The sequence below is a fragment of the Mus caroli genome, unplaced genomic scaffold (assembly GCF_978045245.1).
Source record: "Mus caroli unplaced genomic scaffold, Mus_caroli_1 scaffold_18, whole genome shotgun sequence".
Taxonomy (NCBI): Eukaryota; Metazoa; Chordata; class Mammalia; order Rodentia; family Muridae; genus Mus; species Mus caroli.
Genome location: NW_028227273.1, coordinates 81,213,559 through 81,236,616, shown reverse-complemented (window position 1 = coordinate 81,236,616; position 23,058 = coordinate 81,213,559). Strand labels below are relative to the sequence as shown.

Sequence of the window (23,058 nt, the reverse complement as noted above, 5' to 3'; positions counted from 1 at the left end):
AACTTTGGAGCAAATGAGACCTTCTTCCTAAAATGGCTCAGCTGATTTATGCAGCTTACCTTCTTGTTTTCTCCATGCCTGGTACCAAGTGACACTCCAGTCTGCTTTGGTCATTTGGTGATGTAAACACTGAAACAAGAAGATAGGCAGGAGGAAGTGCTTGGTGGTCCAGGTACCAACTGTAGTTGAGGATTGCTGCTAATATGGCAAGGAAAATTCTTCCTTGACACTTGAGCAAAGCACTGTGGCTTTCTGTCATTTATAAAATTCCCCACTAGAAAACAGTAATGGTTATGGCCTAGAGGCTACTCAAAAATTACTGTTTCTTGTTTGCTCTTTCTACCTTTTCCCAATTTTTCAACCACACATACCTGTCTTGAGTCAGTTGTGAAAGACAGTATAAGAGTACTGAAAAAACTGCTCAAATTTACAACTGTGACTAGAATATTACATGAAAAACTTACTATCAGTAAAAAGAAATTAAGCAAATATTTAAAAAAATGTTTGCTGATTAACTATGGTGAATAGGCTAGAGTTTTGAAGATACTGTTAAATTTAGATAGGTAGCTTGAAGATTTTTGAAAATTGAAATAAATTGAGTGCTATGATTTCAGTTTTAGTGAATGGTAAAGATGTAGGTGGGAACATTTTGATTATAGAGAATTTCTTCGATTAACTTGCCATAGTTTAAAAAGTTATTTTGCATTCATGAGAAAATCAGTACAAACATGGGTGCATGACAGCTTATCAACGTTAGTGCATATAATTGCATGGGGTGTTACCCTTACTGAAATTTAGAAACTTTCTGCTTATATATTATATACACAACGAAGCTTATGAAACTAAGCTAATGCTTTCTCTCCTTGGGTTTCTTTAGGATATTAGGAAGCAGAAGCTGAGTCCATTTCATGCTTTTATATATGCTAATGTAGATAGAATCAGTTAGATAGCTGGGGTGATTTGAATCTGTAGAGATTTTAATTTCCATTTTTTTAGATATAGACTTTAAATGTATATTGTATTTTTATCTTATTTCGTTACAAATAGGATTTATATATACATGTACATCCTTTCCAACTACTCGTTCACTTAAGATTTTATAGTCAGAAAATGATAACAAGTGACTCAGTTTGTGACAGATGGCTTGATCTTTAGTAAGCACCAGCCTCATGATAGAGTGTGCAGCAGTCTCCTTCTGCTCTGCAGCTGAAGAACACAGAGTGCTTGCACTGTCGGATATTCCAGTCTGTCACATCACCTAAGTGCAGCTGACTTTCATATAACACTGTATCTGGCTAAATTAACTTTTAATTAGCATTCATCCATTTATATGTGTTTGTGGGGGCACATGTACTATGGCATGTCTGTAACTCTACCTCATGGGAGTCAGTTCTTCTATTGTGTGGAGGAGCCCTGGGATCAAACTCAGGTAGTCAGGCCTTCACCTACTTAGCCACTCCTCAACCCAACTAGTTTCTTCTTCCTGATTCTCACATTCTCTCTCTCACATTCTCTGTCCCTCCCTCCTTTCCCTCTCCCCCTCCTTCTCCCTCTCTCTCCCCCACCTCTCTCTCTCTCTCTCTCTCTCTCTCTCTCTCTCTCTCTCTTTCTTTCTCTTTCTTTCTTGTGGAGACAGGGTCTCTCTACACTCTCTACATAGTCCTGGATGTTCTGGAACTCACTGTGTAGACCAGGCTGATGACCTTAAACTCAAAGAAATCCACCTACCTCGGCCTCCTCTCTGCCTCCTCTCTGCCTCTCTGCCTCTGCATACTGGGATTAAAAGCATGCACCACCATTCGAAATAACTATTTTTCTTTTTAAATGTTAAAATTTTCAGGGAGATTAAGTTCATCTCCCAGGTTAGAATTTTCAAAATTAGCCTTAATTGCCTTTTAGTCATAGACTTTTGAGAGCACAGGGAGAGTTTTCCTATAGACTGTCTCACTCCTGGATTTCCTTTGCTGTTTTGCAGAGTGAAGGTGGTTTTGTTGTTGTCTCCAGCTTTAAAGGCTCTGTGGATTCAGACTTAGCCATGTGGCACGCTTCTTAAGCAGAGCTGAGCATTTCACATCTATATCACATTAGGTTACTTTGTGTCAAGTTCTTTACTAGCCTTCATCTAATAGCGTTATCTATAGGCTCTTTGTCCACATCACTTTGGGCTCACAAAATCATGCTTCTCTGATTCTACCATTTTTCATTTCTTGGTTGGAATTCTTTGTAAATAGACATGGATTTCCCTATCATCCAAGCCACAACTGCTTAGTTTTTCCATTTGCGACTCCTTTTTGCTTAAGGGAAATTTTTTAAAAAATGTGCACACATGTATCCTTGTGTGCATTCAAGGGAGCTGGAAAGGGAGGGGGGACGGAACGGGAGAGAGAGAGCATGATGCTCGTAAGTGTGTATCCCAGAGCAGCCTGTGGGTCAGAACACACATTAGATTCTCAGGAACCAGAGTTACAGTGGTTAGTCTGCCTTGGGTACTTGTGTTTTGTGTTCAGAACCAAAGTTGTGGTGAAGTCCCAAAAAGCAAGATGCACTGGCAGAAAGACCTCAGATTTATAGATCTATGACACATTTGATTCTGGGCTAATCTTTACTTGTTGCTCATTCAGAAACCTTATTCTATTTCCTGGGCTTGGTAACCCATGTCTGTAATTGTACAGTTCTGGAAGTAGTGGCAGGAGGATCACTCAGTCCAAAGCTGTAGCCTGCTCTATATGGCAAGTTCCAGACTAGCCAGGGCTATATATCAGGAGTCTTTGTCCAAACAAAACTGTGGCCAAGTTTTCCTTCTCTGTCCCCCATAGTCATTCAGAGCCCACATGAGGCCACACCCACAGTCTGACAAGCTGGTCTGAACTGTAGGAAAGGAGGATCCATGGTTTTACTTTATTGCCTTATGTGCCTTCATTACCAATCTTGATTTTGCCCTTTCTGTTTGTCTTTAGTGTTACCATGAACTTGTGGGTTTGTATGTATTCGATGATTCAGTAGGTTGCAGTCTTTGTGTCTTCAAAGTTTGTGTTCTGCTGTGTCTTTTGGTGGCTGAGTACTTCTGAAAGCCATCTTGGAGAGTTTCCTGCTTTCATAACATAACACTGTTGCTTAAACTCATTTTTTCTGACCTAGATTTTGACAGTGTCTTTTTTACAGCTATGGTCCCTACACAGAGAAAGGTGTGTAAGGTGTAGGGTTGGGTGGCTTGTCTGGTTACCTCTACAGGTTGACTAAAAACAAACAAAACAAAACAAAAAATCCCCATCCACTCACTTACTCAGAAACTATTTATTCAAGAAATACATTGCATACCAGAGACACATTAACATAGTGAAAAGAAACAAAATATTTTTATACCAACATTTTTATTATACTCCTATTTCTGTGACTCCATTTAGAAAACAGGAACCACTTTTTCATTAAGCTGTGGTTCCTTTTTTTTAAATTTTTAATATTTTTATTACATATTTTCCTCAATTACATTTCCAATGCTATCCCAAAAGTCCCCCATAGCGCCCCCCACTTCCCTACCCACCCATTCCCATTCTTTTGGCCCTGGCATTCCCCTATATTGGGGCATATAAAGTTTGCAAGTCCAATGGGCCTCTCTTTCCAGTGATGGCCGACTAGGTCATCTTTTGATACATACGCAACTAGAGACAAGAGCTCCGGGATTCTGGTTAGTACATCATGTTGTTCCAACAATAGGGTTGCAGATCCCTTTAGCTCCTTGGGTACTTTCTCTAGCTTCTCCATTGGGAGCCCTGTGATACATCCAATGACTGTGAACATCCACTCCTGTGTTTGCTAGGCCCCGGCATCGTCTCACAAGAGACAGCTATATTTGGGTCCTTTCAGCAAAATCTTGCTAGTGTATGCAATGGTGTCAGCGTTTAGAAGCTGATTATGGGATGGATCTGGATACGGCAGTCTCTAAATGGTCCATCCTTTCATCACAGCTACGAACTTTGTCTCTGTAACTCCTTCCCTGGGTGTTTTGTTCCCAATTCTAAGAAGGTGCACAGTGTCCACACTTTGGTCTTCATTCTTCTTGAGTTTCATGCGTTTAGCAAATTGTATCTTATATCTTGGGTATCCTAAGTTTTGGGCTAATATCCACTTATCAGTGAATACATATTGTGTGAGTTCTTTTGTGATTATGTTACTTCACTCAAGATGATGCCCTCCAGGTCCATCCATTTGGCTAGGAATTTCATAAATTCGTTCTTTTTAATAGCTGAGTAGTACTCCATTGTGTAAATGTACCATAATTTCTGTATCCATTCCTCTGTTGAGGGACATCTGGGTTCTTTCCAGCTTCTGGCTATTATAAATAGGGCTGCTATGAACATAGTGGAGCATGTGTCCTTTTTACCGGTTGGGACATCTTCTGGATATATGCCCAGGAGAGGTATTGCTGGATCCTCCGGTAGTACTATGTCCAATTTTCTGAGGAACCGCCAGACTGATTTCCAGAGTGGTTGTACAAGCTTGCAATCCCACCAACAATGGAGGAGTGTTCCTCTTTCTCCACATCCTCGCCAGCATCTGCTGTCACCTGAATTTTTGATCTTAGCCATTCTGACTGGTGTGAGGTGGAATTTCAGGGTTGTTTTGATTTGCATTTCCCTGATGATTAAGGATGTTGAACATTTTTTCAGGTGCTTCTCTGCCATTCGGTATTCCTCAGGTGAGAATTCTTTGTTCAGTTCTGAGCCCCATTTTTTAATGGGGTTATTTGACTTTCTGGAGTCCACCTTCTTGAGTTCTTTATATATATTGGATATTAGTCCCTTATCTGATTTAGGATAGGTGAAGATCCTTTCCCAATCTGTTGGTGGTTTTTTTGTCTTATTGAAAGTGTCTTTAGCCTTGCAGAAGCTTTGTAGTTTCATGAGGTCCCACTTGTCAATTCTCGATCTTACAGCACAAGCCATTACTGTTCTATTCAGGAATTTTTCCCCTGTGCCCATATCTTCAAGGCTTTTCCCCACTTTCTCCTCTATAAGTTTCAGTGTCTCTGGTTTTATGTGAAGTTCCTTGATCCACTTAGACTTGACCTTAGTACAAGGAGATAGGAATGGATCGATTCGCATTCTTCTACATGTTAACAACCAGTTGTGCCAGCACCATTTGTTGAAAATGCTGTCTTTCTTCCACTGGATGTTTTTAGCTCCCTTGTCGAAGATCAAGTGACCGTAGGTGTGTGGGTTCATTTCTGGGTCTTCAATTCTATTCCATTGGTCTATTTGTCTGTCACTATACCAGTACCATGCAGTTTTTATCACAATTGCTCTGTAGTAGAGCTTTAGGTCCGGCATGGTGATTCCACCAGAGGTTCTTTTATCCTTGAGAAGAGTTTTTGCTATCCTAGGTTTTTTGCTATTCCAGATGAATTTGCAGATTGCACTTTCTAATTCGTTGAAGAATTGAGTTGGAATTTTGATGGGGATTGCATTGAATCTGTAGATTGCTTTTGGCAAGATAGCCATTTTTACAATGTTGATCCTGCCAATCCATGAGCATGGGAGATCTTTCCATCTTCTGAGATCTTCTATAATTTCTTTCTTCAGAGACTTGAAGTTTTTATTATACAGATCTTTCACTTCCTTAGTTAGAGTCACGCCAAGATATTTTATATAATTTGTGACTATTGAGAAGGGTGTTGTTTCCCTAATTTCTTTCTCAGCCTGTTTATTCTTTGTGTAGAGAAAGGCCATTGATTTGTTTGAGTTAATTTTATATCCAGCTACTTCACCGAAGCTGTTTATCAGGCTTAGGAGTTCTCTGGTGGAATTTTTAGGGTCACTTATATATACTATCATATCATCTGCAAAGAGTGATATTTTGACTTCATCTTTTCCAATTTGTATCCCTTTGATCTCCTTTTGTTGTCGAATTGCTCTGGCTAGGACTTCAAGTACAATGTTGAATAGGTATGGAGAAAGTGGACAGCCTTGTCTAGTCCCTGATTTTAGAGGGATTGCTTCAAGCTTCTCACCATTTACTTTGATGTTGGCTACTGGTTTGCTGTAGATTGCTTTTATCATGTTTAGGTATGGGCCTTGAATTCCTGATCTTTCCAAGACTTTTATCATGAATGGGTGTTGGATCTTGTCAAATGCTTTTTCCGCATCTAACGAGATGACCATGTGGTTTTTGTCTTTGAGTTTGTTTATATACTGGATTACGTTGATGGATTTCCGTATATTGAACCATCCCTGCATCCCTGGGATGAAACCTACTTGGTCAGGATGGATGATTGTTTTGATGTGTTCTTGGATTCGGTTAGCAAGAACTTTATTGAGGATTTTTGCATCAATATTCATAAGGGATATTGGTCTGAAGTTTTCTATCTTTGTTGGGTCTTTTTGTGGTTTAGGTATCAGAGTAATTGTGGCTTCATAGAATGAGTTGGGTAGAGTACCTTCTGTTTCTATTTTGTGGAATAGTTTGTGAAGAACTGGGATTAGATCTTCTTTGAAGGTCTGATAGAACTCTGCACTAAACCCATCTGGTCCTGGGCTTTTTTTAGTTGGGAGACTATTAATGACTGCTTCTATTTCTTTGGGGGATATAGGGCTGTTTAGATCATTAACCTGATCTTGATTCAACTTTGGTACCTGGTATCTGTCTAGGAACTTCTCCATTTCATCCAGGTTCTCCAGCTTTGTTGAGTATAGCCTTTGGTAGAAGGATCTGATGGTGTTTTGGATGTCTTCAGGATCTGTTGTTATGTCTCCTTTTTCATTTCTGATTTTGTTAATTAGGATGCTTTCCCTGTGCCCTCTAGTGAGTCTGGCTAAGGGTTTATCTATCTTGTTGATTTTCTCAAAGAACCAGCTCCTTGATTGGTTGATTCTTTGAATAGTTTTTCTTGTTTCCACTTGGTTGATTTCGCCCCTGAGTTTGATAATTTCCTGCCGTCTACTCCTCTTGGGTGAATTTGCTTCCTTTTGTTCTAGTGCTTTTAGGTATGTTGTCAAGCTGCTAATGTGTGCTCTCTCTAGTTTCCTTTTGGAGGCACTCAGAGCTATGAGTTTTCCTCTTAGAAATGCTTTCATTGCGTCCCATTAGTTTGGGTATGTTGTGGCTTCATTTTCATTGAACTCTAAAAAGTCCTTAATTTCTTTCTTTATTCCTTCCTTGACCAAGGTATCATTGAGAAGAGTGTTGTTCAGTTTCCATTTTTTTTTTTTTTTTTTTTGAGTTTTTCGAGACAGGGTTTCTCCGTATAGCCTTGGCTGTCCTGGAACTCACTTTGTAGACCAGGCTGGCCTTGAACTCAGAAATCCACCTGCCTCTGCCTCCCGAGTGCTGGGATTAAAGGCATTGCGCCACCCCCCACCCCCCCCCCCCCCGTGCTGTGGTTCCTTTTTAATTTAACATTAGCTTAGGAAGGCTTGGTTTTTAGAATCTTGAAATAGCTTTTCATCTCTACATTACAATTTAATTATTCATAAACCTCGAAACTACAGTCACAGTACATAACTTTGAAAATGTCTATATCAGTGGTTCTCAACTTTATAATGCTTTAATACAGTTCTTCATGTTGTGGTAATCCTCCACCCTAAAATTATTTCGCTGTTACTTCATAACTAATTTTGTTACTCTAATGAATAGTAATGTAAATATCTGTGGTTTTCAATGGTTTTAGGTGACCCCTGAGGCGGTTTGAATAGGAATGGCCCTCATAGACTCATGTGTTTGAATGCTTGGCCAATAGGGATTGGCACTATTAGGAGGTGTGACCTTGTTGGAGAAAGTGTGTCATTGTGGAGGGGGATGGAGGTGGACTCTGAGCTTTTTAAGCTCAAACTAGGCCTAGTGTGACACACAGTCTTCTGCTACCTGTAGATGAAGATGTAGAACTCTCTGATCCTTCTGCATCCCCATGTCTGCCTGCATGCTGCCATGCTTCTTGTCATGATAATGGATTAAACCTCTGGAACTGTAAGCCAGCCCGATTGAATGTTTTCCTTTATAAGAGTTGTCTTGGTCATTGTATCTCTTTCATAGCAATAAAGCAGGCAGTAAGACAACCCCTAAAGGGGTCTTGACCCACAGGTTAAGAACCATTGATCTAAAATTGTGAAGTTAAAAACAAATTTATGTACCATAAATGTCTCTTTCTATTCTCATTTTCTGTTTTTGGGTATACCTTAGAAAGTAAAAATTAAATACAAATGTTGTCAACTCATTTCAAATGTCAAGATAATTGGTTATCACCTTGTGTTCAATGACTAATTTTATGCTCAGAATTGTTACCCATGTATTTTAAAACTGTACTTCCAAAATGCATTTTTTGGAGTTACCATAAAGGATGGGGAGAATATATAATATTGGAAAATATAAAAATAAACATGACTATATAAATAAAAGAATAATCTTACTTACTTGGTGTTATGTAAATTTGGCTAGACATCTATCTGAAAACAGAAAGGTTGTCTTTTTTTAAAGAAAATGTATGTGTGAATATATGAATGAATGCATGTATGTATGTATGTGCTCTATTTGCATGTATTGCCTGCATGACAGAAGAGGACGTCAGATTCCATTGTAGATGGTTGTGAGCCACTGTGTAGTTGTAGGGAACTGAACCCAGGATCCCTGGAAGAGCATCCAGTGCTCTTAACCGCTGAACTATCTCTCCAACCCTAGGCTGCCTTTTGAGACAAGGTTTCCCTAGAGACCAGGCTAGCTTGGAATTTATTATCCTTTTCAACCAGGAGTGTAAAGATAAGCTTTGTTTTCTAAGATCACTTGGAGATGATTTTCTTTGTGTTAATGTGATCTGCTTATTATATAGATTCAGTTCAGGTTGAATCTTTGAAATGATTGCATTTTATTAAAATTTAATTTTTTTCAATAATTTCACAGTTCCCAAAATGAAGCCTTGTAATGAGGTATAATTAGAAAACAAATTTCTTGCTTTTTTGTAATAGATTTTTTTGTGGTGCTTGCTCTTCTGGTGTGTTTCCTGTTGTGGTGGGAAAACACTGATGAAAAGCTACCTTCATTTTTAGGTTACAGTCCATCTATGAAGGAGTCAGAGAACTGCTGCTAATGTCTCCCTGCCTGGCTCCTGCTCAGCGACTCTTATGAAGGAAACCATTTAACTGGGGCTGGCTTACAGGTTCTGAGGTTTAGTCTGTTACTGTCATGGAGGGGAAGCATGGTGGCATGTAGCAGACTTGGTGCTGGAGAAGGAGCTGAGGAGTTCTGCATCTGCATCCCTAGGCAGCAGGAAGAGATAGCAGCCCTGGGCCAGGCTTGAGCTTGTGAAACCCCAAAGCCCACCCCCACTTTCTCCAGCAAGGCCACACCTCCAAAAATACAATTCCTTATGAGTCTGTGGGGGCCATTTCCATTTACACCAGCACATATGCATGTACTGGGATCTGCTCTTCTGGTTCTCAGGCAGGTAACATTTTTTGCAGTGTATCCTCTCCTTGGCAGTAGGTCTGCAAAAGTAGGATTGCTGTGTCACTGTATGGGAATTTTTTGGAAAACCCTGCCCATCTGCTCCTTGTCTGTGCTCTCTGTCAGCCCCATGAATCGAGCATGTTGTTAGAACTTTTGGATGTTTACCAGCTAAGGCTGTCGAGGAAAGACCTTTTACTGTTCAGTCTGTATCTTGAGGTGGTTTTGCCATGAGTAGGAGAGTGGTTCATCCTTTCGACTGTTTCAGAGCTTATCTACCATTTTGACATTTTTAGTTTTATTTTAAATTGGGTTTTTGGTCTTTTTTTTTTGAATCATAAATATACTTCAGTGATGCAAGTTGGAAATATTTTGTTATTTGTGTTACAGTATGAGAGGTATGTCTTCAGGGCAGGGACCTACTCAGTAGCTCTGGTTTGAACTTAGTGTGTCCCAGTTCTTAGCCCCAGTCTTCTGTGAGCTGGGGTTTGAGCCAGCTACCACACCTGGTCCATAGGAGTCTTATGTGGATTTCTTATCATTCCTTTAGATTTTTGATTCCTGTCCTTTGTCCCTTCTCTTAGGTTGTACTATGATTTCTTGTGCACTTTTTCTCTCTTGTTTCTTGCACCTCAGTTAATGAAATGATGGGAGCCTCAAAAGGTATGCGCAGAGGCTGCTGCTAGGTGATTCTAGATCTCCCCCAAGCTGCCAGTTGAGATTAATCATCACAGGCAGAGTACTTGTTGAAGTGAGCCAAAGTTGTCACCTTTCAGAAGTAATAAATAATGAATACTAGAAAATAGTTTCTTAATATAAAAAAATGATAGAAAGCCAGAAGTTAGCAACTTACAACTAACTATAGCCTAACTGGGTAGAGAGCTGTGTAGGTAATGACCCTTGACCTCTGTCTGTCCTTCTCCCACAGACATGCAATGCATGCACACATATGCACTCCCCCCTCCCAAGTTTATTGAGTAGTGGTGGCTGTTTTTTGTAAGTCTTGCTATTTAGTACATTTAGTACAGGCTGGCTTGGAACTTATTACATATCCTGCTCAACTCAAACAGCAATCCTTCCCTGCAACACCCTTTTGAATGTGGAGATTATAGAAGTGCACTAATATGCCTGGCCATTGTTTTTAGAGTATTGGGGATCAAAGTAGGGTTTTGTACACACTAGGATTTTTTATTTTTTTTATGTGTATTGGTATTTGCCTACATGTATGTTTGTATGAGGGTGTGGAGTCCCCTGGCATTGGAATTACAGACAGATGTGAACTGCTATGTGGGTGCTGGGAATTGAACCAGGTCCTCTGAAAGAATAGCCAATGCCCTTAACTGCTGAGCCCTCTCTCCAGCACCAGGGTTACTTGTTTTGTTTTTTAAAACTAAATAAGGAAACTGGAGTGTATTGCTTCTGGGCTTCAGGTGTCTTTTTCCCCATTCATTTGTTTCTTTTGAGACTTTTCTTATATCAAATGTAAGGCCAAAGAAAAATAATTCCTATTGTAATTCTATTTAGATGGCATAGTACTTTTGGAAGCAGGGGCAGAAACTGGGTTTCTGTGGTTAGTGCATTTAACCACTCTGTTTTCCCCCACTTAATGCTGCTGCTGATAGAACTCAACTCTTAGATTAGTAATAACGTGTAAAATTCTTTTTTTTTTTTTTTTTTTTTTCCCGAGACAGGGTTTCTCTGTATAGCCCTGTCTGTCTGTCCTGGAACTCACTTTGAAGACCAGGCTGGCCTCCAACTCAGAAATCCACCTGCCTCTGCCTCCCAAGTGCTGGGATTAAAGGTGTGCACCACCACCGCCTGGCTAAAATTCTTAATACTCAACGTTTAGTAAGCCCTTTTTGTGTGTTAATTATAATAATCATTACAGTTTGTCCATTGGGTTACTATAAATTTAATTTTTAGGCTCAAGAATTGATTTTTATCACTTTTAGGTCTGATAAAATTTGATAGACTTGGCAGCAGCTAGATTTAGGATTGACTGAATCACTGAACAGAATGTTAATCTTAAATATTAAGGGACTGGTCTGGTTATAAGTATATCTGGTTATTCTTGTGGAACATGAAACTAATACTTATGTAGTATTAATTGAAGTCATGTCCACGGTTTTTATAGGCTATTTTATTTCAGCTTGACAAGACCTTGAGAATTGTTTTATTACAAACATCAATGGGAGTACAGGAGTGTGACTTTGGGGTGAGGACACACTCCTCACTCCCCTCACTCCCTTGGGGTGTGGGTGTGGCTCTGGGTTAGGACACCAGTGTCCCCTCACTCTCCTAGGTTTGCTTCTTTTCCCTTTTTATTGTGGCTTTTGGAAGGTCAGTGAGATTTACACTTAAGTTTCCTTTGTCTGTGAAGGGTGGTGCAATACATAACAGTGCACTGTGAGGACAGTGCAGTGGTTTGTCTCTGGTCCTCTGTGTCTGCCTCCATCTAAGTAAACCCTTGGTTCTTCTTGGGATGTTAGAGAGCATGCCTGCTTACTAGTGACAGCATTGTGTCTGGGTGGGGCTTGTTTTGCTTTGCTTGTTGGCTTTGGCTCTTTAATACCTGCTGATTTTGATTACTTGTTGACTGTTCTCAGAGAAACTGATGCCTTCTTGACTTAGGTACATCTGACTTTTCTATTATTATAAATGGTACAACACTGCTTTGTAGCAGAATGGGTAAGTACTTTATGGTGTGACACTGTTAGAGCTCTTGGGCACACAGAACAGTAGATGTGCAAGTGTTTGGGACATTTGAGAGTAGTCAGTGTGATTATAATTATATATTCAGACTGACAGTAAAGTCTTATAAATTTGGGGTGAAAATATGACTCCCATTTAGAAACTTCACTTTATATAATTTTATTGTTATTGTTATTATTATTATTAGTGTGTGTGTGTGTGTTGTCTCAGAAATCTGAAGAGAAGGGACCAGAATCTGAAGTGGAAGATACTTAGATTTTGAGTCCAGTAGGTAGGGGGGGAGGGAAAAAATTTTTTTTTTTGAGTCCAGTGGGCTAGTGGGTGAGGGGGTCTGTAGTAGGAAAAAGAGCGGAGAGAGTACCATTTAGGAGTATTTAGTACAAAGGTTGGTATATATTACAAGTTAATGTTAGAAATGCTCTTTTTTAGGTTCTGGTTCAGAGAATTATTCCACACGTTCTGACAGACATCCAGGATAATATACTAACACAGCAATATTTAAAAGTCATGTTAGCTATGTTCTGGTAATTGTTCCAAGCCAAAGAGGCAGTTGCTATAATTTCTGGAAGACCCAGACCATAATTCTAGCTAACATGACTCCACTTACAAGCGCTAACTCCTTATACTTCATCAGCTCTCATACCATACCTTCTTTCCCTCAGGGTTAGTGTCTCCCACTGACACACTAGGAAGCTTACTTGATAGCCTAAGCCTGAACAAGCCCAGGAAAACACTAGGCTAGAAATACACTTGACTCTTTAATTCCTATGACTATATACTTGTTAACTCCAGTTGCTTAACTCCATTCAGAAACTCCTTTTTTGTTCATTAAATGAGTACTTTTTTAAAAAAAATTCTTTAATAAATACAGAAAAGGTCATGGGTTGTGGAGAACTGGAGAGGCTTATTAGTCAGTCATTGAATGAGAATTTGACTTCTGAGAGAAGGAGAAATCCCCATGACTCATACAGATCAGCATGTAAGGAAGGGTATTTGGATTGAGCCTGACAACATAGCTCCATACCTGGAGTATGCATGGTAGGAGAGAGCACAGTAGAAGTTGTCCTCTGATTTCAACTGAGGCACTGTGGGGTGTGTGTGTGTGTGTGTGTGTGTGTGTGGGTGTGGGTGTGTGGGTGTGTGTACCACTCCCTTCCACAAATAACACACAGATGAAAAAGACTTTGGTTTAACCCTAGCTGGTTTTTCTTTAATAGTTAAATATAAAGGGTGAGCAGAAGAAGAGAGCATGATGCTGATAGTACAGCTAAGACTTTTTCCTGCCAGAGACATGTGTGCAACCCACACTTAGAAATATTGCTCAGGATTTCATTGGAAATTATTGGATGTATTAAGAAATTGAAGGAAGATCATAGTTGCATGAGCTTTAGCCTGCCTTAGAGTTAGGAGGAACATGTGAAAGCAACACCATGGGCTTTCTCCATAAGATTTTAATTACATCTAAAATATATTCATTTATTTAGTGTGATCTTTCATATAGAAAATTAATTTAGAGTGTCATTGATTTTAATTTGTGGCAGGATTGGGAGCTTCTAAGATGTTCATAGTAAACATTTGAAGAAAACTGATAGACTTTTCATTTTTACTAAAAGATGAACATTTCAGAATCACTTTTATAATAATATCATTTTGTTTTCTTCTAGGATTTGGAGTTTCATGGAGTCATGAGATTTTATTTTCAAGATAAAGCTGCTGGAAACTTTGCAACAAAATGTATCCGAGTCTCTAGCACAGCCACCACTCAAGATGTGATTGAAACACTGGCAGAGAAGTTCCGCCCTGACATGCGTATGCTCTCCTCTCCCAAGTACTCCCTCTATGAAGTGCATGTCAGTGGAGGTCAGTGAAGACTGTGTCCTGATCTGGGGTCAGCCGCTTGCTACTGCTCATCTCCTTTTCTTTCTTTCCTCCACCCAACAGTGATTGACAGGATGGCAAACTGTTCTAAGACTTGACGTGTTCAAGTTCTTTACATAACATTTATTTGAAGTTAGGATGAATGTATTTTATATATAATTATTTCTTCAAAATAAGTATCATTAACTTATTATTTATTATTTATTAAAGTAAGTCACCCAACAGATCTGAGTGTCTTGTATATCAGTGGTATTGTGTGCTTCTTGCTTTTGGAAGAAATCTTGGGTGTAGGTAACACTGTCATGACTGCTCATAATTCAGATCTGTACAGATCAGGGTCAGGGATCTTACCATCATATTTCTGCATTCTGTTCACAACGCATATATATACATATATATGTATGTATGTGTGTGTATATATATGTATGTATGTATGTGTATATATGTATGTATGTATATGTGTGTATATATATATGTATATGTGTTCCTTGGGAACAACAGGATACCTCAAGGAAAATCTTACAGATTTTATAATTTCTGCTTGTTTTAACATTAGCAGTTGTGTGAGATTTTTACTGAGAGACATGAAGAAATTTTTATTCACTCTATATAGAAAATCAATAACAGACCAAAGTACAGACACCATCAAAGTCCAATTACTTTTGAACCAATGAATTTTATTGGGGCCATTTAGAGGGAGATGAGTGAGGGGTTACAGACACAGAAATGACTCAAAGTCAGCTGCATCACAAAAAGCCTATTCCAGCATGGGTGACGGCTCTTGAAAGCTGGCCTGCAGCACGACACATATCTGAGCAGGTTGGAGGTTGTCCTTTCTAGTTGGCGTGGCCTTCTTCTTCCAGGTAGCTCAGCTGGTCAGAGCCTTAGCTCAGTTTGTCTGAGAGTGTTTTAGCATAGCAGTCCTTACTGCTTACATATACTTGGGCAGGTATGGAGACTAGAGATTCTGATCAGCTTTAGGGACTTCCTGAAACTGTTGACTTGTTTGCTTCCTGAGCTTAAGGAGACTCCCTGTAGGATGGAATATTTGACATCCCTTTAGCAGATTCTGTGTCTCCAAGTGCTTTCCTCTAAGATGGAGATTTTCTGTCAGGAAATTGCTGTCTAACAGCAGTTAATGACTAAAAACACTAAAAGTTGAGCTGACTAGAAATGCAGAAACATAAATATTTTATAGGTACATTTGGAAATGTGTAGTAACATATTAAAAAGTGTGAAGTACAACAAACGCTGCTAAAAAGGATTATGACCTAACCCCAGTACCTCTTAAATGCCAGCTATGAAGTTTTTTAAACAGTAGATTTTTCTTTATTTTTATGTACACAGCTTTCTTTGCACATTTGAAATAATACTGAAATGTTTTTGATGTAGAGGATTTTCAAGTGTTGTAATCACCTTTCTTTGGAATGTACAAAATGATCCATGTTTATTACTTTATGGTTGTGATCATGTTCCCGGCTAAAATAACACCCATACTAAAGCTAGTTGTAGAGAGTATTCCCAGGTCGGGATGGTTTTCTTGGCCCGTGCAAATCTCTGTTACTAGGTTTCAAAGGAAAGGAAGCTGCTGTTTGTGCCCTTGGTTGTTTGAACACCACCAATAAGGAATTTGGAATAATATGAAAGATGGGTTGCATGATTTTGAAAATTAAATGGTTTTGATTTTTCCAGAAATCTCTCCGCACCCTTCATGTGCTCTTTTTGTCTTTCTCCTTGTTCTCTTTTTTTCACACTGTGGCTGGAAGCCAGGGTCTCTTGCATACTAGGCAAGCTGCCTACTACCCAGCTATATCTCCAGCCAGATTACCCAGTGATCTGTTAATGGTCTATGCATCATTAGGCCAAAGAAATGCATAGACTTCCATTTACTATATAGATTCAGATGTTGGTAAATATTTCACAAAGGCTTGGTCAATTTTTGAAAAATGAGTACAGATAAATGAAAAGAAAAGTATTCCTTTCATTCCTGATCACAACTACTGATGAGGATTGTACCTCTTGAATGCGGTGAACTTCTCTGACACAGACTCTCTCTCTCATCCACATGATTCTAACTGGTTTGCAGCAGACTGCTATAGACCAGGAGCCCACTTGGAGCCAGGGGTTCTTTAGTGTCTGGTCTGGCATTAAAGATAATCCTACTCCAGTTGGACATAACAGAGCTCATCTGTAGCCAATTGTTGCTGGGTGTCTCTCATGTCTGCTTTGTTCTCATGGGAATTCCAGGTCCAACCCTTGCTTCAATCATCAGGGAAACTTTTACTTGATTGTCTGTCTGTCTGTCTAATATTATTGGGGGTAGGGAGCATATGCCATGGTGTGTGTGTGTGTGTGTGTGTGTGTGTGTGTGAGAGAGAGAGAGAGAGAGAGAGAGAGAGAGAGAGAGAGGACAATTTCACTGAAAGGAAGGCTTAGTTATTTGAGACAGGTTGCCCTTTCAAGATAAGGAAAATCTGATTCATCAATGGATTGTATATACTATTAACATGATCTCATTTTCTAATTGTATGAGAGATAGATTGATATATAGAAACCTACATCTCTCTTCTTTTCTTAGATCTGAATAAAGGAAGTGTTGTTTCCTGATCAGTGTCTGGCACTGGGTTTGTGGTGACAAACACACCCACTAGCAATAAAATGTCCATCTCACCTGGTCAGTGAATCAACCTGGTAGGACAGTAGCAACAAAGTTCTGAACTAACCAAAACTGATTGAAAATGGTAGCAGTACATTGTAATCTCTCAGCAGGTGTTTGAGGCACTAAAGTATTTGATTTGTATAGAGTTAAATGTATGTCATATGGCCAATATTGTGCTCATGTCAGGAAATGACCACGGCTTGTTCTTCTTTCCATTTCATGTTTTGAAGAAGAAAGAAGATTGGACATTGATGAGAAACCTCTAGTTGTACAGTTGAATTGGAACAAAGATGATCGGGAGGGTCGATTTGTCCTTAAGAACGAGAATGACGCCGTTCCTGCCAAGGTGGGAGCAGTCCCCATGTCTGTGCCAACTGCAGCTCAGGGCTTGGTCAGTGGAGTGGTCAAGACTTAGCCCCTGCCATAGGAGCTTCTTGTCTTGTCTTGTCTTCTGTAGTCCCTCACCTCCTCCTACCTAGCATATGCGTGAAAAGCAGTCTGTTGGACCTGGTTCCTCCCTTATTTCACCTGGCCACTCAGTCACGCTTCCTCACTCTTCTAAAGAAGAGTTGTAGATGCTGTTGACAGAGCTGATGATGAGCTTGCCACTTTCATCTTTCTTCCAAATTATAAAATCACAATGGTTCCTGTTGGAAATACAAGGGACAAAGGCAGTGTTAGGGACCTAGTTTCAGGTGCAACTTCCTAAGGCACATTTACAGCATTTTCATATTACATGTTCAAGATTAGGAATCAGAAAACTTCCTTGGACTCCTTCCTTTCCTAGTGCTGTGGTAGGATGTCTGACAAAAGCAACTTGAGGAGACTTTGCTTTGTCTCACACTTTGATGGGGAAGTCCCTGAGGCAGGAGACAGCTGATCTGTCTTTTTACATTGATGTGACTTGAAAATATGTAGTCCTGTGCTAAACTGAGCGATGTCATATGCAATATTTTGATATTAACAAATGGCAGCAAATACAGAGGTTGAAAATATCTTCTAAATTTTCCCCTTGTGAAATGCTGCTGCTGCATAGCAGTAAGGAGTTTCCTGTTGTCTTGTGTCCATGTGGTGTGCTACCCTGTATAGCTACACAGCTGTGCTCTTGGCCTTTCTTGTTCCTGGATTCTGGTGGCCAGCTGCATTGTGGCAACTGTATATAAAGTAGAAAGGGGCCATTGCTTTCCTATCCATGTTTATTCTTGGTTTCAACTGGGGCTGCTCCCTTGTGTTCACTTATAACAAAGGAATGCTTCCCCCTCTATACCATAATTATTTTTTTTTTCTTTTTAAGCTACTTAAAAACAATGTAGCTTTATGTATTAACAGGCCAACTTTGTAGGTAGATTGAAATTCAAAGTAAAATAAGCAACTAATAAACAAGATCTGGAAAATAAAGCAGACATTTTTACAAAAATAAATACAAGATTCATGAATTGCAGTTTTAGAAAAACACCTATTTATTCAGCAGACTCCTTGGCTCTATATCTTCATTGGATTCCCTGCTCTTAGTTACTTGATGCTAACTGTTTTTGACTTTCACTTAGTGAAATTCAGATTTTCTCATTTGTACTTTTTTTTTTCTTTTTTAAAAGTTGTACCCTATTTTCTATGCTGAATTTGGGTTTTTTGTTTTAAATTGAGGTGAAATTTACGTGTGAAAAACATTCATGTTGTATGGGAGTTACAATGTGACTGTCAGCTTAGTCAAGGTGTGAAGTCGTCCTCATCGTTGGTGTCCCCATCCCTGTCCCTCACTGTTTGAGTTTTGTCCATGGTTTGTGAGGCGAGGCGGCAGCAAAGCCTAAGGAGCCTGGTGTGACCCCTGGCTGTGGTCAGTGTGCTGATAATATTGCTTTTACCAGAAGGCTCAGAGTAATGGACCTGAAAAGCAGGAGAAAGAAGGTGTTATTCAGAACTTCAAAAGAACTCTCTCAAAGAAAGAAAAGAAGGAAAAGAAGAAGAAAGAGAAGGAGGCATTGAGACAAGCCTCTGATAAGGAAGAAAGGCCTTCTCAAGGGGATGACAGGTAGGTCTTTCTGGAAGTATTTCTGTCGCTCTGTGCTACAAGCAAGCCAGGTGTCTAATGCAGCAAACTTACCTCAGTTATTGGTAACTGGTGGCACAGTGACTGAGACTGTCATGTTAGGCTTGCTGTGGAAACTTGAAGGGACATTGGAGGGCCTTGTTTAAACATGGCACCCTGCTCTTTTCTATTAGCAGGTGCCTAATCTACCAGGGAAGACTCTGCCCTCTCTAGGCAGACACTAGTGAGCATTGTTTTTCCTGAGAGACCACCACATTTACATGTCTGTCTGTCTCTCCTCAGCTAGTCCTTTGAAACTTACATCTGTGGTTTTGGTCCCAGAGGCAATTGTGGTTGCATATTTAGTACATATAAACTGGTCAGAGTTGGCAGGACTAGGGAGCAAAGCAGATTTTCCTTTTCAAATTAGATGCTCCTTGGACATCCACACTCTCTTGCAGCAGCCTGGTTGTGGATCACCCTGCTAAGAGGTGATGCCTATGATGCTTGCGAGTAGCAGTAAGTGGGCTTATTTCATGTGATTATCTAAGAGACGGAACACACCTTAGAAAAGGACACACTTCAGCTCACGCTGTGTGGCTTGGTTTATGTTATTTGGTATAGAAAATGAGCTACTTAAGATGAATTATATCATTTAACCTGATAGCTTGAAGTGTAACTTCTTATTAAATAAATTATTTTATGATTACGTATTGATACCATTAAAATGTATTTAAGTATTTAGCTTTTTTCATCATACCTTATATTCAGTTTTCTGCCCATGACTTTGTATAGTTGATTCCTTTGCAGAAACTGTTGGAGTCCTATCCCTATGAAAGTTTACCTTCAGGAAAGTAAATGTTGATAGATCTCTTAGGTGTTAAAAACAATCATGCTATTTAATTTACAGTTTTAAAGATTTACTATAGTTTTAAGTAAGGCTCTTGAGTATGGCTTCTTGTATTTGATGCTGTGCTGTAATATTGTTTGTTGTGTTGTAGCACAGCACTTCTAGAGACTGAACTGCACAGTCCAGGAGAAACTGAAATGCATGGCCCATATGTTTTGTTTTCTTTTCTTTGTTCATGAGCACAAGACAGTTGAGTTGTGTAATCCTAAAAGTTTAGATACAGATTTCCTACCCTGTGCATTTATATTTGAGAGAAACTGGACTTTTAAAAAATTTTTATTAGGTATTTTCCTCATTTACATTTCCAATGCTATCCCAAAAGTCCCCCATACCCTCCCACCCACTCCCCTACCCACCCACTCCCACTTTTTGGCCCTGGCATTCCCCTGTACTGGGGCATATAAAGTTTGCAAGTCCAATGGGCCTCTCTTTGCAGTGATGGCCGACTAGGCCATCTTTTGATACATATGCAGCTAGAGTCAAGAGCTCCGGGGTACTGGTTAGTTCATATTGTTGTTCCACCTATAGGGTTGCAGTTCCCTTTTAGCTCCTTGGGTACTTTCTCTAGCTCCTCCATTGGGAGCCCTGTGATCCATCCAATAGCTGACTGTGAGCATCCACTTCTGTGTTTGCTAGGCCCTGGCATAGTCTCACAAGAGACAGCTATATCTGGGTCCTTTCAGCAAAATCTTGCTAGTGTGTGCAATGGTGTCAGCATTTGGAAGCTGATTATGGGATGGATCCCCGGATATGGCAGTCTCTAGATGGTCCATCCTTTCGTCACAGCTCCAAACAATGTCTCTGTAACTCCTTCCATGGGTGTTTTGTTCCCAATTCTAAGAAGGGGCAAAGTGTCCACACTTTGGTCTTCGTTCTTCTTGAGTTTCATGCGTTTAGCAAATTGTATCTTATATCTTGGGTATCCTAAGTTTCTGGGCTAATATCCACTTATCAGTGAATACATATTGTGTGAGTTCCTTTGTGATTGGGTTACCTCACTCAGGATGACGCCCTCCAGGTCCATCCATTTGCCTAAGAATTTCATAAATTCATTCTTTTTAATAGCTGAGTAGTACTCCATTGTGTAGATGTACCACATTTTCTGTATCCATTCCTCTGTTGAGGGGCATCTGGGTTCTTTCCAGCTTCTGGCTATTATAAATAAGGCTGCTATGAACATAGTGGAGCATGTGTCCTTCTTACCAGTTGGGACATCTTCTGGATATATGCCCAGGAGAGGTATTGCAGGATCCTCTGGTATTACTATGTCCAATTTTCTGAGGAACCGCTAGACTGATTTCCAGAGTGGTTGTACCAGCTTGCAATCCCACCAACAATGGAGGAGTGTTCCTCTTTCTCCACATCCTCACCAGCATCTGCTGTCACCTGAATTTTTGATCTTAGCCATTCTGACTGGTATGAGGTGGAATCTTAGGGTTGTTTTGATTTGCATTTCCCTGATGATTAAGGATGTTGAACATTTTTTCAGGTGCTTCTCAGCCATTTGGTATTCCTCAGGTGAGAATTCTTTGTTCAGCTCTGAGCCCCATTTTTAATGGGGTTATTTGATTTTCTGGAGCCCACCTTCTGGAGTTCTTTATATATATTGGATATTAGTCCTCTGTCTGATTTAGGATAGGTAAAGATCCTTTCCCAATCTGTTGGTGGTCTTTTTGTCTTGTTGACGGTGTCTTTTGCCTTGCAGAAGCTTTGCAACTTTATGAGGTCCCATTTATCAATTCTCGATCTTACTGCACAAGCCATTGCTGTTCTATTCAGGAACTTTTCCCCTGTACCCATATCTTCGAGGCTTTTCCCTACTTTCTCCTCTATAAGTTTCAGTGTCTTTGGTTTTATGTGGAGTTCCTTAATCCACTTAGATTTGACCTTAGTACAAGGAGATAGGAATGGATCAATTCGCATTCTTCTACATGATAACCGCCAGTTATGCCAGCACCATTTGTTGAAAATGCTGTCTTTTTTCCACTGGATGGTTTTAGCTCCCCTGTCAAAGAGAGAAACTGGCTTTTTAATCACATGGTAATTTGCACATGGTAACTAGTATACAATAGACCTATTAGGGGACAGATGTAGACGGATGACATTTGCAGTCGTGATTTCTAATAGGAAAAAAGTTTAAAATATATTTCTAATAGGAAAAAAGTTTAAAATATTGTTTGTGATCTTTTTCCTTACAGTGAGAATTCGCGACTAGCTGCTGAAGTTTACAAAGACATGCCTGAAACCAGCTTTACCAGAACCATTTCTAACCCTGAAGTTGTTATGAAACGGCGGCGGCAGCAAAAACTGGAGAAGAGAATGCAAGAGTTTCGTAGCTCAGATGGGCGGCCTGACTCGGGTACATAGAGCTGTTTTTTTGAATATTCACTGTAAAATGTATTAATGAAATACTCTTTTATATATGCATTTCTTAAACTGAGAAAGTGGCTGAAGTAGCCTTTTATAAATATAAATATATCCATGTATGCCTTACATAGAATCTTTTCACTTAGAGTTAGCATTAGTCAAATAGACTCACCAATGAGGCTCTTCTCTCCCACGGTCTTGAACTCAGAAAATGCTAAATATATACAAAGACAAGAGAAAGATAACTACCACAATTTTGAAAATTATTAGCTCATATTCTTCTCTTTTTCACTATGCATTGCCTCTCAGTCCCAAACTACTAATAATTTGAAGCATTGCAAATTTACTAGTTCATCTGTAAGCATTTTAGTGCATTTTCATGAAGGGCAAAGATTCATAGTAAAACTCCATATAAAACACCTGACAGCTGCTCCTTTAGCCATGTACTTACTCATTGTTTAAACTTTGATTGCTTTTGATATTCTTTTCTTCACACACACACACACACACACACACACACGGTCAAGATTGAGTCATATATTTAAGTCTCATTCTAGAGTTCCCTTTAGTTTATTTCTTTTTTTTTGTTGTTGTTGTTGGTTTGCCCTTTAAAACTTAGGTGTGTTAGTTGGCTTTTGTTAACTTGACACAAACCTGGAGTTATCTGGGAAGAGGGAATCTTAATAGAGAATTGACTCTGTAAGATTGGCCTGTTGGTTAGTCTGTTGGGTATTGTCTTGATTATTGATTGATGTGGGAGGGCCCAGCCTGCTGTGGGTGATGTCACTCCTGGGTGGTAGTCCTGGGTTGTATAAGAAAGTAGGCTGAGGGGGCTGGTGAGATGGCTCAGTGGGTAAGAGCACCCGACTGTTCTTCCGAAGGTCCAGAGTTCAAATCCCAGCAACCACATGGTGGCTCACAACCATCCGTAACGAGATCTGGCGCCCTCTTCTGGAGTGTCTGAAGATAGCTACAGTGAACTTACATATAATAAATAAATAAATCTAAAAAAAAAAAAAAAAAAAGAAAGTAGGCTGAACAAAACCATAAGAAGTAAACCCATAAGCAGTGTTCCTC

At 39.6% G+C, this 23,058-nt stretch overlaps 1 protein-coding gene across 19 annotated transcripts in view; it reads left to right on the top strand.

The window, feature by feature from the left end:
• Positions 1 to 23,058, top strand: part of Afdn (afadin, adherens junction formation factor) — a 146,719-nt gene that overhangs the window by 36,423 nt on the left and 87,238 nt on the right. For 8 of the 19 annotated variants that reach the window (XR_015045980.1, XM_085833221.1, XM_029471164.2 and 5 more), the window contains exons 2-5: positions 13,806 to 14,001; positions 16,909 to 17,024; positions 18,544 to 18,707; positions 21,813 to 21,973. Coding sequence is in view for 18 of the 19 variants with exons in the window: in XM_085833221.1 (XP_085689347.1) it covers positions 13,806 to 14,001; positions 16,909 to 17,024; positions 18,544 to 18,707; positions 21,813 to 21,973 (637 nt within the window). In the remaining variant the exon portion in view is untranslated. The remainder of the gene's footprint in view (positions 1 to 13,805; positions 14,002 to 16,908; positions 17,025 to 18,543; positions 18,708 to 21,812; positions 21,974 to 23,058) is intronic. The other 11 variants (XM_085833220.1, XM_021150047.3, XM_029471160.2 and 8 more) reach the window with 3 other exon arrangements.